At 35.8% G+C, this 18,480-nt stretch overlaps 1 protein-coding gene across 1 annotated transcript in view; it reads right to left on the minus strand.

Moving 5' to 3' along the window:
- LOC108665291 overlaps positions 1 to 17,312 on the minus strand; it is a 38,522-nt gene extending 21,210 nt beyond the window's left edge. The window contains exon 1 of the mRNA XM_018152025.2: positions 15,489 to 17,312. Within this exon, the coding sequence (XP_018007514.1) occupies positions 15,489 to 16,434 (946 nt within the window). The 5' untranslated portion in view covers positions 16,435 to 17,312. The remainder of the gene's footprint in view (positions 1 to 15,488) is intronic.
- Between the last annotated feature and the right edge of the window lie 1,168 nt (positions 17,313 to 18,480).

Consider the following 18,480-nt stretch of genomic DNA (forward strand, 5'->3'; position numbering starts at 1 on the left):
ATAAATTATAAGCTGGTGATGGAGAAGGTTTCTAAAATGTTTTCGACATGGATATTATGAATTTATAGGCATTTTATAGGCAATTCATTTTTAACTCGCGCGAGTTGAATTATCTTACACTACTGGTTTTTATTTACTATGTGCATATAACTGAAATTCCATCTCTTATTTTCCTTCTTCACATCTTCAGAAAAAATCTCAGCGCATTTAAGCAAACGACACTCAAGGGAAACGCGTTTTTAATATTTTATTATATAGGCCTACGCCGCGGCATTGATTTGGACTCAGAGTTCTTGCGCTGCATGAATTATTGCACGCGCTGGATCGATCCAGGGATCCCCTACAGAAAATCTTGACCAGTCTATCGGCGGCCTAACAAAGGCCGCTGACGTGACATTGATATGGAGACGCAAAAAGACTATAGACATGTAAATAATTGAGAGCGTATTGGGGAAGTCGTTGTCTAAGCGAAATCGTTATATCCAAGCTTGAAAAATATGTTCTTTTAGAACACTAATTTAGTTACTTCTCTTAGTATTTTATCTTAGTCGCATTGCTGCCCAATATTTCAAGTTTCAAGCTTTTTTATTCATAATTTATTATTTATTTTTATTAATTTAAATATTTATTTTATTCGTTTATTTTTAATCATTTAATTTTGTATTCATAATTTATTTTATTTTACTCACAATTTTTGTAATGCTTAAAATTATTGTTGCCGAAATTGTGTCGCATATTTGCATCAATATTGATAAAAAAAGGTAGCTGAAATAAAACTCTTATTTAAAAATCAAATGTTGATACTCCTGGGCGTGAAGTTTTGATCATTCGAGCCTCCCATTCGAGAGCTGCACTCAACAAAATGAGTGTGATGTTTGCCAAATATCGATGCATTCTTCGCCCCATGTGATGTGGGTCATCCTAACCTAGTTTGGTCCGGCATAAGAACATATCAGGGCTACAAACGCTCTCTACTCGTGCTGTGGGTATGCTTGTTACTGTATGGACAATATTCATTGTTTCGTATTTTTTCGTATTTACATGACCATGTATTTTTCTGTGAGTGAGCATACGGGTGCATCACAGTGAGCATACAGGTGCACCACACATATTTTCTATGTGTGAGCTATACAGGCTGCATCACAGTGTCGTATTCGTTGAGATAACCGATTTATAATCGAACGTCAAATTTTATTCAAGTACAATTACCGACCTGCTACATGAAAGTACAAAATTGTCTCGAGGAATAAACTTAAAACCCGAATTTTAGTTAATACGAAGGGGGCAGAGCAATCAATTTCCAAGTGCTCCTAAAAGCGACCACGCCCTCCCTCATGGCGGAGTGATAACGGCGTTAGATTGAGGTAGCTCTTAATTATTATCCTGGCCAATTTATTGCCCCATTGCAAGATAAAATTTACCCTGACAGCTTTTCTCACCGACTGTATGATGACGTACCTCTCGAAAATGAATCCAATTAATTATGCATATGAATTAGCGAGGTGTTGAATATGACTAAACTATAGAAATTGAAATAAAATACTGGGAAAAATTAAGGAAGGGAAAGAGAGATTATAGTTCATTTCAAGTGCTTGATATGCATGTATAACAATTTATAGTTAAAAAGTCATCGTAGCACGGACGCCATGCATCTTTTAACTGTTTTTAGGTCCTTAAGCACCGAAATGAGGACGCGGCCGTGGAATTTCAATTAAAAGGTTCGCTTTTTCTTTTATCCCGTTAATTAATTGAATCACATTGAGTCCCAATTGCCATATTAGATATATTGAGGACATTAGGTGGCATTAGTGGCAGTGCTGACAAATGCTGACTCAGCTTCACCGCGCGCTGCAGTGCTGATAAAAGTTATACAGCAAATACATAAAAAAAAATTAATTCAAATTCGGAAAATTACAGGGAAATTATTTGCCAATTTAAATTTTCAAAGTTAAATCGAATTGCAAATTCTGGAGAAAATTCTAGCATCTATTCATAATACCAGATGAAAGTAGAATTTATAATAAGATTCGACGTTTTCCAATATAAAAAAATATGTTAACAAGGGTTCTTTAAAAGAAATTTCGTCAAGAAACTCGGTCAAGACAGAAATAAAAAAAAATTGAAAAATCAAAGCTCAATTATTAGTCCTCGCATTTCGGTGGTTTCGAACTTACGAGTGATAGATTGCAGACTCAAAAATGAAATAAATAATAATTGGCATGATTCAGATCAAAATATGAAACATTACGAGTGGTATATTGCGGACTCAAAATTGAAAAGATTGCGTTTTAAATGAGAAAGATAAAGGCAAAGATAATACCACAAAAATTCATCTTTTATTTATAAGAGAAAACGTTTCCTCGTATTAAGAAATAGTGAAGTTTTGTGGTATTGTCTTTGCTTTTAAATTCCTGGTTAACTTGCGATTTAAGCAAGCAAGTGACTTTAATCGAGTTTTAAACATAGGTGGTCAGTAGCGCGCTACATGTAGCGGTAGCGGTAGCGGTAGCGCCCGCTACATATTTAAGTAGCGATACGAGGTTTTGCCGCTACAGCGCTACCGCTACATTTAGAGAAAAAGCATTTAGATTTTACTTAATAGTATTAAATATTATATAAAAACCAGCATGATACATACATAACATAAATTACAGAACACAACTGTACAAAAGATTTCGGTGTAATGTTGACAACCTCAGCCTGTTACTAGTGTCAACATGTTAGTTGTTAGTCCAGAGGTGGGCAGTAGCGCGCTACATGTAGCGGTAGCGGTAGAAGCGCTACATTTAAGCAATTGTAGCGGTAGCGGTAGCGCCCGCTACATTTAGAGCATGAAGCGGTAGCGGTAGCGGCCGCTACATTTCAAAGTAGCGCTGCCCAGCTCTGGTTTTAAACTACAGGTCATAAACTGGAACGATAAATAAAGTATATATCATTCTGCAATCATCATCAGTATTATAGTTCAGCTGGTCATAAACTGATAAGATAATAAATTGAATATGTACGGTCAAGCCACTAAAAAAATCACTTTTTACAGAAATGTTAGCATTTTGAATAACAACTAAATATGAATTCTCTGAAGCTCGTTGTCGTCGAGGCGGGTGTGAAATTCGTAGAAAAATAATCTGACGAACACGGCCGCTCGTCCCGCCCTAACACACAAACAAATAAAGGACAGAATGTCATGTTCTATGCATGGTTTTATCCCACCCACGTTCACAATTTTTCAGCGATATAATATATCTAATATCCACTTGCTGACCTTGCAAATTTATCATTTGAGACTTTTTCGAACAATTTGCTATTAAACACAAATTCAACTACGAACATTCAATCAAAATACTTTTTTTCTAAACGAAAACATTTGATCCTTCAAAAGAGTCCATTAAACTCAAATTTCTTGTCAGAAATTACGTTTGAAATCCATCTAAAACGTTAAAATTACACAGCCACTAAATATCCATGAAGTTAGTACCCAAAGAGCAGTTTTAAGTCACACCTTCAATTGGTATGACAATTTATAGGAAAAGTGCTCAGAGTTTTATACAAGTGAGTAAAGATAAAAGCGATCTGAGATCGATGCACTTACCTGACCAGCAATATAGAACATGACCACCGCATTAAAACTCGATTAGAATGAGGCATTCGTGCCTCGTACACGCAGCATGTGTGTTGCATTGAAGAATTCGTTTCAATCATCAAATAAAAACGATTTTTGCTCACAATTTCGATCTTTATTGAGGGCACGGACCCTAAAAAAACAGAATTCATGGATCTTAAATTCCACGTAAACAAAAAATAATTATAAAATACATAAGGTTAATGACTCGCACAATACTCAATCGCACAAAAATCCTATATTGTTTTAATAGTAAATAGAGATTTATAATACAAAATTTCTTTTAATTAATGGAGGCGAGTTATGAGTTGCTAGTATTAATTTATAACACAACATTTTTTTTAATTCGTGGAGGCATGTTATGAGTTGCTAGTATTAATTTATAATACAAAATTTTTTTAATTCATGGAGGCGAGTTATGAGTTGCTAGTATTAATTTATAATACAAAATTTTTTTTAATTCATGGAGGCGAGTTATGCGTTGCAACATTGTATTCACAGAGCAGAACGCAGACATCATCAAGCGACATGCGCATGAGAAGTCCAGCCTACATCGACCGCTGCCACACTAAAAAAAATAAATGGGTTTAGTTCCCTTCTCTTACTATTTCATCTTAGCCGCAATACTGCCCAGTATTTCATAATTCAAGCCTTCATTTAATGCTCAAAATTAATGTTGCTGAAATTGTGTTGCATGATTGATAAAAGTTAACCTAAATAAAACCCTCGTTTAAAAATTATATACTGATATTCAATGCTGGGTCATGTTGTTCAAAAAGTGACTCACTTACCTACACTATTTTCTGGCCAGACTGGGTCACAATGACTCACGCAAAGGTAAAAGGTGCATCTTTATATGTACAAATTCTCTCGATTTTTTTTTTCGAGCGCACGCTACGCCTTAACTCGTTCTGTACTCACGCACTCATGCGTGACGCCTCAACATTCACGAACTCAGCTTATTGACGCGGTTTAATTCACGTTCATTGCAGCGTCTACTCATGTCATTCACAGTATTCTTTTAGCACTTGTAAATTTATTCTAAATTAAGTCACCGTGTACGCATTCACCCATCTCATACATGATAATTGACAAGCTATTTCCGAATACAAAAGTATGGGGATATCGTATATTAATAGTAATAAAGTATAGTAATTGTTTAGTAATCGTACTGTTATCGTAAAGTAATCGTATAGCAATCGTATAGTAATCGTATAGTGATCGTATAGTAATCGTATAATAATCGTATGCTAATCGTATGCTAATCGTATAGTAATCGTATAGTAATCGTATAGTAATCGTCTAGTAATCGTATAGCAATCGTATAATAATCGTATGCTAATCGTATAGTAAAATTAACCGATAATATGAACCGATATGAGTGCTCCACTTGCTCTCTTTACTCTCACTCACCACATCAAATGAGTGCACCACTCGAGTGGCAGACACTCACCACAGCTGATGAGTGCACCACTCGAGTGGCAGACACTCACCACAGCTGATGAGTGCACCACTCGAATGGCAGACACTCACCACACTCACCACTCCGCATTCGTCAGCCACTCTGCATTGCGTCAATCGATCGCACTTGCCAGCTCCTTCCAAACGCCATCACATCTTCATCAGAACATGCAAATCATCTTCATCAGAACATGCAAATCATCTTCATCAGAACATGCAAATCATCTTCATCAGAACATGCAAATCATCTTCATCAGAACATGCAAATCATCTTCATCGGAACATGCAAATCATCTTCATCGGAACATGCAAATCATCTTCATCAGAACATGCAGATCATCTTCATCAGAACATGCAAATTGGCCGCCAGTCGCACGCACTTTACAGACATTTGTTTCGGCACGCCGTTAATACTTAAATACTACCTTGCGTTACGCAATGCTATAGTATGTATCATCACCCGGTCGTTGACCTCTTCAGAGCAACAAGACGATGCATGGTAGTCTATAAGAAAATATAACTCAGTACTCACGACAGTGAGTGACAGAGAGCGCATTTTCTCGTCGACGAAAACGTGAAGTCACGGACGGACAGACGGACGGACATGACGAAAACAATAGGGCATTTTTTCCATAAATGAGAAAATGCGCTAAAAACATTTGATCTACGTGCACTGTAATGCCGATTACAAAAAAAATAAGTTGGCGCTGAAAAATATACGAGCATGGATTGCTGTTAGCTAAATAAAAATAAATCATAACATAGAGGTTTTTGACTTGCTTACAGATAGTGTAATTATTTTATTTTTCGTTGGTGTTACTATAAATTTCAAAATAACATAACTCACTCACCAGAGATTTGGAGCCAATAATCAGTACATATTTTTACATGTACTGTCAGCAAAGTATCTCCTAATTTTTAATCTCGATTCATAAACTTAAATAAATATTTTCCCCAACTTCCTTGAACGTAAACAAATAATAACAAGCAAGAGCAATCACTTCCCTAAGCCACACGATATTACGGCATAGACCTGCAGCAACGACATCCAACACTAATGGCTGCGCTGTAACGCACGCACCGTTATATTGCATAACACCATTAGAGCGCATGCACCGGCCGTTATATTGCATAACACCATTAGCCATTAGCCAATCACATCACGGGATGCAAATCTACAAGACGTTCTACATCAAGACAACTAAATTCAATGTATTCCTACAAGTTTCAATGACGAACCAGTTTATAACGAGATCTTTAAGGTTGCTGATATTGTAGTGATCTTGAAGGTTGTAATGAAAGTAAAAAATCGCGTGGTTTTAGAAGTTGTGAAATTGAATAAATTGCCAATCGTAGAAATTATAAACAACAGTATAAATAGCAGAGATTGTATACATATAAACAGAAGTTACGAGTGTTAAAGAAGATACCAAATAGGATTCTATTTTCAAGCTGTCAGTCGGAAAAATCAAAATTAAAAGTTGCTATTATAGTAAAAGTTGGCATAGAGAAACTGCCATCATCGCAGAAGTCACAACAATCAAAGCGCATAATAATCGCATAATTTAGCATATCATAGAAGTTGCAGTAATAACCAAAGTCTAGGTAATCGTCATGGTTACCATTATTATCGAAGTTTCGATCATCACGTTAAGATTCGAGGGTGCAGCCGTCTGCTCACTGACATTTTATAACACCGTAATCTCCAGCAACGAGTAAAGGAGAGAACATTAATTAGTTAACTAACCGAGAAAGAAAACATTGCAATTAATTTTCTTCCTTCCATGCAAATTAATTCTTTTCGCAATATTCATCCTATCCACTCAAAAATTCTATTCGTAATAGAAAGAATTTAGCAATTTACGCCTGCATATATGCTTTTAAATTTACCATTAGAGGCTGTTGTGAAAGCTGCAGGATAAAACTTGAGCACAAGTTTGTCGATAGAGGCGAAAAAGTAAAAATTGCAGAAACACATGAGCGATCCATAAAATATGAAGTATGCATATGCATAAACAAAATTAGACTTTAAATTCATTATATCAATCTTCGAACACATGCGTAAACGTGCTGAAAAATAAATTTTGCACAAACGCAAAAGAATCGATCAATAGACAGAAAATCATAAGTTGCCGCTATTATTGAGCTACACAAATTTTAGAGAAACCTTAGCTTGTTATTGATTAAGTTGTTATACTATACAAGCCAGTCGCACTTTAAGGTTGATATAGTTCAGAGTGCAGCGAAGTCTGAGAGCGAGGTATCACTCATCACCTTCGTAAGTGTCTGGAATTTATGTTATAAATGTTTACTATGATGAGATATACCTTTAGTTTGTGTTGAACCTTTTTCGTGTTAAAAGTAAGCTTTTTAAATTAATTCGTTGATCCCGGTTTACTTCATTTAAGTAGAACATAGGAGCTGAGTTACTCCTCTTGGACCGATTGTCCGAGACAACAAGACAACAAAAATCTTCATATCGAAGAGAGTATAACCTCGCATCATACGTTGAAATATCGTTGACTTCATATATTTTCAACGAAATTTATATATCCTACGTTGATTCAGCGTCATTTGCCTGCAGGAGGGTGGCCAAGCTGAGGCGGAAGTTCTGCAGTGCAGAGATTATCATCGGCAAAAATGTCTTGGAGTTACAGTGAGCCGTCACGAGATGCTTGCTGATTGCTGATTATGTAGCCTGCTTACCTCACTAGTCACTAGCAACACAAATAAGTGTATTGTACAATGACTATGACATTTTATCTCACTATCAGCACAAAATAAGTTTATTGTAGATTGACTATGACATTTTACCTCACTAGCAACACAAATAAGTGTTTTGTACATTGACTATGATATTTTATCTCACTATCAACACAAATAAGTTTATTATACTTTGACTATGACAATTTATCTCACTAGCAACAGAAATAAGTGTATTGTGCATTGAATATGACATTTTTCGAACGCTCAGTGTTCTTTTTTCAACGGGATAGCGAAATTAGTCGATAAAATAACGATCATTGGAATTCAGTATAACTATGATATAAAATATAAACATTCGATGTACTTGCCATTCGCTGTAAATTATTTTCTCGTTCAGAAAATTTGTCAGAAGAAAATAGAATACAACAAAAAAAATATTGCAAGAAGAAACAGGTGGCACTCGGCGTGATCCACAGCATGGCTTACGGCCAGCTCTGCTGCTGTGGTGCTGCTGTGGTGCTGTGGTAATGCTCTGTTGTTGCTGTGGTGCTGCTACTGTTGTTTTAATGCTCATGTGATGCTGCTGTGGTGCTGCTGTGGTGCTGTGGTAATGCTCTGTTATTGCTGTGGTGCTGCTACTGTTGTGTTAATGCTCATGTGATGCTGCTGTGGTGCTGCTGTGGTGCTGCTGTAATGCTCTGTTATTGCTGTGGTGCTGCTACTGTTGTGTTAATGCTCATGTGATGCTGCTGTGGTGCTGCTGTGGTGCTGTGGTAATGCTCTGTTGTTGCTGTGGTGCTGCTACTGTTGTGTTAATGCTCATGTGATGCTGCTGTGGTGCTGCTGTGGTGCTGCTGTGGTGCTGCTGCTCTGTCGATGTTGTGGTGCTGCTGCTGTTGTGCTGCTGTGTTGCTGCTGCTGCTGCCGTGCTGATGCTGCTGCTGTTGATTTTTTACTGTTTTTCTTCTGATGATATATACTGATGATGATGTACTGCAGCTGATGACCTGATGTTGCGCTGTTGCTGATGTTTGGCTGCTGGTGTTCTGTTGATATGCCCGTGTGCTGCAATTAAGCAGCTATTATTATAATTCATTGATATAATTCTGTAGTTTTGTAATTGACGGAGCACTGCTGCACCAGCGGCTTGTGCTGTTGCTGCAGTGCAGCTGCAATGCAATGGTAAAATCGGGTTCATAAGGCTGGATCCATTGTGGAATCAACTCACGAAAAGTAAAAAGAATCGGCAACAGGCCATGGGCCTATTTCTTCAGTGCCGACACTTCTATTCTATTTTATTCCATTCTAATGCTATTGCATTACTATTCATCCTGCTGTTTTTTAATGATCTTTTGTATCGAACTACCGTCGTCGTCATTTCGCAGCCATATTATTATGCTTGCTTTGTTACAATCGATCAAAGAGTTCTAACAGTTCTGGAGTTACTGTCATCAATATGCCACCGCACTGCTCTTGAACACGCAGAAATGATCGGACAATGACACAAATCTCCATTAAAAAAGCAAAAAATGTTATTATGTCGTCAACTCACATCGTTTCATTTGAAACTACAATTAATACACTTAAATATTACCTAATGACAGTCAAAGTACCTCTTAAAAATTACCTAATGATTGTCAAAGTATTTTCTAGCGTGAAAAATTCCACGCGTTAGCTATCAAAAGTACAAAAGGTTTCGTGCACTTGTTCGTGAACTCAAAAGCGAGTAAGAGATCGACAAATTGGCAGGCTACTCGACACTATCAGAGGCCCGAACAAACCTCACCAAGTGCCAATTATTGTTCATTGTTAAGCACAAGTGCCAATTATTGTTCATTGTTAAGCACAAGTGCCAATTATTGTTCATTGTTGAGCACAAGTGCCAATTATTGTTCATTGTTAAGCAATTCGCAGCCTTGGTCGGGGAGCTCGAATGTTGTGTCGCGACGATGAACAGCAACAGGAGAAATACCTCGGCTGAAATTAGAATTAGGTAATATATATTTATTTATTTAGATGTATAATGTTGGACATAACTGTATTAAAAAAATCTTCTTCCATCTATCTTAACTAGAAATATTTTCTGCGGCTTCTTGATTACTTTAAATTAAGCAAATTTGAAATAAATTCGGCATTGCAGTACGTGTTGCATATTGAGTACGCTTCTTTACTTATAACACAACAAAGATAATGAATAAAATGCTGACTGCGACCATACTGACTGATAGAAAAGGTGTTTATCCAACACTTATCACTTGTCTTACTACAAAAAAATATTTAAATCGCAGCGATGTTTTGCCGCTTCGTAACTCCCGACAACAACATCATTATTTGTGATCATTCCTACCTAGCTTGCTGTGTTCATTCCTCGCTTCTATCATTCTTTGCCATGATTACTTAATACATTGTTAACATTCTCAAACTTACATGATTGTAAAGTTCATTTTTTCATTTATTCATTTCATTCGATTGCTATTATTCTATATTACATCTCTAAGATGCTATTATTCTATATTACATCTCTATTCTATTTTACATCTCTCTACTTCTTTTTTTAACGCAAATCTCATAGGTTTTGGTTCGCATCTGTAATGATATCTGCTTGATCAAAGTCGTAACTGGATTCTTAAAATAATTTATAAAGTTTTTTTAAATTACTTTTTGAATTTCAATGTATTTTAAAACAACATGAGGACACAGTAATTGTGACCGCGAAAGCCATGTTAAGTTACCATGATAGGTTTTCATGTTGGGTTATCATGTTAGGTTATCATGTTGGGTTACCATGGTAAGTTATCATGTTCGGTTATTATGTTAGGTTATCATGCTAGGTTACCATGTTAGGTTATCATGTTTGGTTATCATGTTCGGTTATCATGTTAGGTTATCATGTTAGGTTATCATGTTATGTTATCCAGATAGGTTATCATATTAGGTTATCATGTTAAGTTATCTTGTTAGGTTATCATGTTAGCTTATCATGTTGGATTATCATCATCATATTAGGTTTTCATGGTAGGTTACCATGTTAGGTTATCATGACGATCGATCGCGAGGCCAATTTCCAAATTATTTTTCAAACGATGGCAAGGGATTTGCAATCAAGATAATGCGGCCAACCTCAATCTAAAAAAGTAAAACCCTTTACAGAAAGCGTGTTTAATGCATTTTTATAATCATGAAAGTTTAATTATAATAATAGTAAAATAAATTGCTTTTTACCACGTTAAATCGTCGAAATTTTTATAGCTAAATTGTATTTCGGCATACAGATCTTACTTTAAGCTGTGCTAATTATTTTCTAATTAGTTTCAGTTGAGTCCTAAAATTTTAACTTTAACAATTTGTTATATATTTTTTAACTCGTTAGTTTGTCTATAGAAATCACTATGCCAACGCATCGATGCCATGCTATAATTTTGATTGCAGCGTGATTGGAAATTTGTACATTAATTCAAGTCAGGACCGGAATATATCTAGTTTAATATTTTTCAGGTTTATATTGATAAGTGAAAATGATTGTCTTTTGATTCGTGAGAGTATCCAATTAATCAATAATAATAAAACGTAAATGATTTTAGTAAAAGTTAATTAATATCAAGGAAACGTAACAGAGTTGTGCTAATATCTGATCAAGAGGCAGAGGCAGATCAAGAGGATCAAGAGGCAGAGGCAGATCAGGAAGATCAAGAGGCAGAGGCAGATCAAGAGGATCAAGAGGCAGAGGCAGATCAGGAAGATCAAGAGGCAGAGGCAGATCAAGAGGCAGAGGCAGATCAAGAGGCAGAGGTAGATGAAGAGGATCAAAAGGAAGAGGCTGATCAAGCAGAGGTTAAAGTGGCGTGTACAAAAACAATCAATATTTTCATCTGAAATAGTTATAATTATAAAAATATCATCGAAATTTCAGCCCAATGTATAACTTCGTGCTGCTGCAATTGAATCTTGAACGTTTCTAGAATTATTCATAACAATAGGTTACACTTGACGTCCAAAAGAAATATTTAGTCATAAACTAAGGCAAATTTAATATTCGGAACTTATTTATATGGTATGCAATTTCATCATTAATATATAATCAATTCACTCCAAGAAAATTGGGAAATTATTAAGAATAAATCTATTCCTTAACATCATGTTGTACATAATTTTCATGTACATATGTAGTTAAAATTACATTTAACATCAAAAGTTCCTCCATATCTCCGAAGAATGTGCGGTAGATTACTTCCATGTTTCATCTCCATATCAAACACGTGTGCCGCTCCAAAAATTAGTTCTTTTATATTTAGTTTTTCGTTAGGTGCGCTACACGCGTTTCCATCGAAGTATAATTGGAATGAGCGCGCCCAATTAGCGTTTCTGAGCTGCCTTTCACGAAGCATGGTGGCCCTTTGGCAATCAAATTTGAAAGTGAGAATATATATATATATATAAAGCAGACGTATACGTTTACAAATTGTACTCGTATGTTCTCAGTTCAGATAGCCTAGAACAACGTGAAATTCATAACAACGGGAGAATTAACCTTGACAACTCAATGTAGTACGGTTATTAAAGAACAATGCTACTGGAAATATGATGCATAGAGTACATGATTTCAATTGCTGCGCACGTGTACGAATCTAAATTTTAATTCTGTTTTACATAGATTCAAAATTCTCTTAAGCTATTCAATGCATGAAGATTTTCAGCAAAATAACTCACTTTAAAGAACTACCCGAATATGAAGCAGTATGATGGAGGCCGCATCTAGCTGATCTAAGCCATGAACTGCCATCACAGGCCAATCACGAGAGCGCTTAAAGCCGTTTTACGGCCAATCACGGCCAGTGATGGCTTATCAAGAGAAGGCCAGAACAAAAACAGCTGCGAAACTTCCCTGCACCACATATGCAAGCTCTTGAAAATAAAAAAATTAACATCCTCCATCAAAATTGGAAACAATATTGCAAAAATAATTCGGCAATATTACATATGATTGAGCAGTATTTCGATACCGAATTTATCTATGCCAAGAAGAATGCTTCGAAAAATATTCGACTTGGAAGAAGTCTTGTTGAGTGAAGTAAACGGTACAATTATTATCAGGGTCTTCCGAAAAGTAGTACCTGTTTGGGAATTAAACAAAAAAGAGTAAATATTAACAAATGTAAACATGTTTATTGAAAAGAACATGTATTACACTACTTCTCTACATAATCTCCAGGAAAATTTAAGCATTTGTCGTATCGTGTCACGAGTTTTTGTATACCAGTGTCATATTCTTTTGCCGCCAGTGTATTGAGATACGCAGTCACGTGTTCTTTCAGTTCTTCATCATTTTGAAACTTTGTCCCTGCCAGGCTGCCACGAAGTCCTTGAGTTTCGTAAAGAGATAAAAATCTGAAGAAGCCAAGTCCGGACTGTAGGGTGGATGGTCGAAAAATTTCCCACTTGAATTTTTGGAGACGTTGTTGTGTTGTCCGAGCTGTATGCGTATGCGGCCTGACATCATCGTGCAGGAGAATGACGCCAGTAGACAACAGACCTTGCCGTCGATTTTGAATTGCCCGCCGTAATTTTTTTGATGCTGCACAATATGCTTTGGCATTGATTGTGTCTCCACGAGTCTTTAAATTGATGAGCAATACACCTTGCCGATCCCAGAAAAACTCGAGACACGATACGACAAATGCTTAAATTTGTCCGGAGATTATGTAGAGAAGTAGTGTAATACATGTTCTTTTCAACAAACATGCTTACATTTGTTAATATTTATTTTCTTTTGTTCAATTCCCAAACGGGTACTACTTTCCGGATGACCCTCGTACATCAACCCAAGTTAAAAACACACGTTCATGCATTCATTATGGCGATAACCAAAGTAATCATAATAAATAAATTTTAATCGCATCTTCCAACTCATTTCTCGGAATTGAAGATGATTTAAACAATGACTGGCTCACTCTTTCGCCAACTCGCACCGGTGCCATCCATAACCAATTAATTTAAACGGATTCCCAAGAATTATTCACATAAATAAAATATACTAGCTGCAAAATACACGACACTCATGAATATTTAATGATCGTCAATGAAGCAAGCAAACAATAATGCTGATGGTAACAGAAAATAAATAATAATCTGGCTTGGTCATCTTCAGCATGGCTTGCTGTGTGGTCTTTGAAGCATGAATCTCGTTACATTTGTTCTCGTTAGCAACAACGAACGACTATTCCAATAGACTATTTATTTATTTATTACAAATCGCCAATACATTACTTAAGCGTTAACTATGAAATAGCATGGGAATTTAATGTAGAAGCAAACATTCAAATATAAATTTGAATCCCAATGCAAAATATGCACCATAACATTGAACGAACATAAGGTGAATCGTGTTTGTTTTGAGCTAAGGAGTTGAATGAAGTCACAAGATCAGGTTGAATGCAGTCAGAACATCAGTTGAAACAGAGCCAACAAATAGTGTTCAAGATAAACCATTAGATTCGCTGCTGCTCAGTGGTCTCAATAATGCAACTTGCTTACATCCTTATTTAACAGCACTATAATTTCATGGCACATGAGAAGCTATAAAATTTTATCAAACATTAAGATCATTAACTTGACAGCTGAAATGTGTTTCTTGTCGCCAAGATTATTTATTTAGACTGCAAGATTTATTATGGCGCAGCTGTCATAATTTACCGCTTCTTAATTATCATGAAAGCTGATTAATTTCTCATCTGATGAAAACCAAATTAAATTGATTAAATAAAATTATTATAGTAAGTAGTAATTACTAATATATTAATTACAATAAAGATATATAATATATATGTCAATATATTAATATACTCGTAAACAAGAATTAACACAGATATTACATATTTAGTTATTAAATTAATTAAAATATAAGACCGCAAAAATGCTAACGAGCCTTTGCAGTAGACGTAATAATACGTGCAATAAAGATTTACGACGGTGAGAGGTAACAAAGATTTCTTCGGCTTAGAACTGGAATTAAATCTCAGAGCTAATACAAGTGAAGTACTAAAGAAATTAAAATTGACTGTCGATGATGTGAAATTATTAATGAAGATTCAAGAGTGATTTTGCTTAAACCATTACTGATAATTTAACCTGCAAATGCGGTTGTCCTAACCTCGGGATTGTTTAACCCAGTTTGTGATGTTTTGTGATATTAGTGAACCTGTGGTTATTTACGAGTAAAGGGGATTCAATTATCAACGGAATGAAACTTCAATTGTTAAAGGAAAAAACTTCCATTATCATGAGATTAAAACTTCAATTATCAAGAGAATAAATCTTCCATTATCAAGAGAATATATGTTCAATTAATTATCAAGGGAATAAAACTTCAATTATTAAGGGAAAAAACATCAATTTTCCAGGGAATAAAAAACTTCAATTATCAAGGGAATACAACTTCAATTATCAAGGGAATAAAACTCCAATTGTCAAGGGAATGAAACTTCAATTATCAAGGGAATTAAACTTCAATTATCAAGGGAATAAAACTCCAATTATTAAGGAAATATAACTTCAATTATCAAGGGAATAAAACTCCGATAATCAAGGGAATAAAACTTTAATAATCAAGGGAATAAAACCTCCATTATCAAGGAAATAAAACATCCATTATCTATGAAATAATACTTGCAAAATAATCGAGAAATAATTGTATGGAATGACTCACCAGTGCAGAGGGCGAGGACAGAACTATGGTGTCGACTAACGCTGGTGTGAGAAGCAGCTAAAAAATATCGTGGACAACAGCCAAAAACACTGATTAATTTTTTCATTAACTCAATGAGCCAAAAGCACGAGTCTTCCGCCTTGTGTGGGCGATGAAATACTTGCTCTGTGTTTACCAGAGCAAGTGAACTGCGCTCTGTGCGGTCGACTTCTTCAACAGAGTTGACCGGAACTCGTTGCTCAGACTGTCTAGGATTTTCACTAAGTTCAGTCAAATGTTCACTAGGCTTTAAGAACTTTTCCTCGATTGTTTCATTTCTTGATATTTCTTCGGATGCAAGGTTAGTTCCTCTTCTTAATTCATTTGAATTGCAGTTGTTTTCACTAAATGAGCATTCAATTGCTGCTCTCTCTTCCAATTCAAGCACGATTTTGCTTCTATCACAGTTTTTAACGTCGTCATTACTAGATTTTATTACAAAACTTTTTCCATCACACTGTGGCGGGATTTTTTCAGCATTTCTTAATGAACTTCTATCCGATTCCAAGAATCTTTCGTCAATGTAATTAATGTAATTAACCACAACACCTTCTCCTGACTTCATCGTATTTACCGTTTCGAGTTCCAAAAATTTTTCAAAGGAACGGGAGGAAATTTTCGTGGAAAATTTAAAAGTTTTCTCGCCTCGTTCGTAACTACAAGAATCATGATCACATGTTTTCTGCATTTGTTTTTCAGTAGCAGAACAAAATGTCAATTGTTTCGACCGACCTTCTCTAAAACTAGGATTCATGTCCGGAGAATCCGATAATCGTCTTTTTCTCTTCCTCTTTTCCCCAATAGGCTCAAGTTTACCGTGGCAATGGCACGTATTCCTCAATACTGAAGCACTGACCTCTTGACTCTCCTTAGGAGCGACTTTCTCCTTTGAAGACTGGCTTTTCATTGCAACAATGAAATTTTTCCTTAACTTCAAAAATGGTTTCAGTTTCTCATATCTTGTAAAACCTTCAACATCAATTACGCCCAGAACGGAACGACATGACAAAATAAGGCCTTTTATTTGCTAAACAAAGAATTTAGATAATTATTCCACAATATCTTCGTAGGAAAATTGAGTATTGTTGTTGAACACTCAGTGATCTGGGTTATGTATCAAGAAGGAATTCGACACTCGGACATCAACTCGCGGATTGAGCCGCGCACAGCAGAGTAATTTTAAGTCAGGGGTTCTTTTCTACTTTAACATCACTCCGAAGCCGTCGAAAACTGTTTATTCCTCGGAAAAATTAAATTTAAATAGCAATATTCAACGAAACTTCAAGATTTCGTTTAAAAACCCGCTGCCATGAAAGAAGGGCATCCCTCGTCGAACCGATGTCGTCCGTTAATGTCTTATATATAAACATTTTTTAATTTCTTATTAAAATGCGTTTAATTGGTCGCAAATATTCCAGATCTCGTCCTAAATACATTACCAGATCCTTTAGCGAGCTTCTGTAATAACTTTTTCCTTGTAGTATGAACATTTTAGTCACAACTCACTGGCAGTGTGATCTGGAAATATTGTACAAGTTCGATATTTGCTAAAGATTCAAGAGTCTCCTGAAAAATATATTGCAATGGACGTTCAAGAGCAGCAATATCTCCAAGGCATTGATCACAGCGAAGTATGCGGTTTTGTGAGCTGTTCTATACCAAGCAATTATTCTAAGTTCCACACTATATAGGTTCTCAAAGTCTGTATGTTTGTTTTAAAATTTGTAAGCCCATCCAAGGCTATTTGCGACTAGCATCATTTTTTGAAGCTCTAGCGGCAACTGATTGATTTCACAAGGTTGTTTAAAAATTTTATTATTTCACTTATTGGCAAAACAACATGAATTTAAAAACTTATTACCTTCTTTTGAATAATTTTCGGATCTTTTTCTAGTTCCAGTTTGGATCAGATCTCCCATATGCATCATGATGTAAACCAATCGTATCTTTATTTCATCTCGGGCAAAAAGATCCCACCCTGATTACTCAGCCTCATTCGGTAAATTTGCCGAAAATTACCGAAAAAATATAGATCTTCAAACGAAATTTTTCCTTCTTACACTCCCTTTTATAAAATTCGTGTCACTTACGAATCAAGCGTTTCGATGATTGGTTCGTCTGATGTTTTTCACCTGTAATAATGAAATTAACAGACAGGCGAAAACACTTTCGCTTGGCGCTTCAGGTCTGAGTTCGACTTGGCAGAAATATTTTCCTTCCAGTCGCACATCAATTAATTAAAGCTAATAATTTGTTTAAAGATTCGGTCTTGTCTTAGATGGCGTTCCGTGAACGTTTGGTCAATTAGAAGGACACTTTGAACTGCTTTTTAGTTCATTAACTCTAACTACACAAGCCAGAAGAACCTTGCTGAGCTAAAGAACTGCACTAGTTAAGAATCGAAAAGAAGTGAGAGATCTGTGGGGGAAACAGGGAATAACAAGAATTCAATAATCTAAGTTACAAAAAAATTGCAGTCTTTTCCAAGTCTTAATTATCTACTCGAAATTTCTCATTAATGAATCAATTAAGGCCATAGAATAAAAATCAACAGCAAATAATCTACTATCGACCACTTCCAACTATGTACCTAACGTGAACTTGAAACTAAACTATCTTCTCATATAAGTGACTACTTTGCACTTCTAATTGAAAAATCAAATTGAATTGATAATTAAGTATAGCAAGACAACCCGAAAAACTGTTTCGGAAATTATTTGTAAAACCTAGTTTGCAAGTCAAAGTCGAAACATGGTAAGCGTTCGCTCTATTTAAAAAAAGCTTTAGCTATTCGCCACATCGAGTCATGTTGTTATTATCGGCAGGTTCACAGGTGGCCATTTGCCGTCTAAAGCCTGGCCATCGATAAGCCGATGAATGAATTCATAATTGATAGCAATTACGCTGAAGCTCTTCCGGCTTGGCAAGTGGCACGTTAGTATATACGACGTCT

Source organism: Hyalella azteca, unplaced genomic scaffold (genome assembly GCF_000764305.2).
Source record: "Hyalella azteca isolate HAZT.00-mixed unplaced genomic scaffold, Hazt_2.0.2 contig10999, whole genome shotgun sequence".
In the NCBI taxonomy this organism is placed as follows: domain Eukaryota; kingdom Metazoa; phylum Arthropoda; class Malacostraca; order Amphipoda; family Hyalellidae; genus Hyalella; species Hyalella azteca.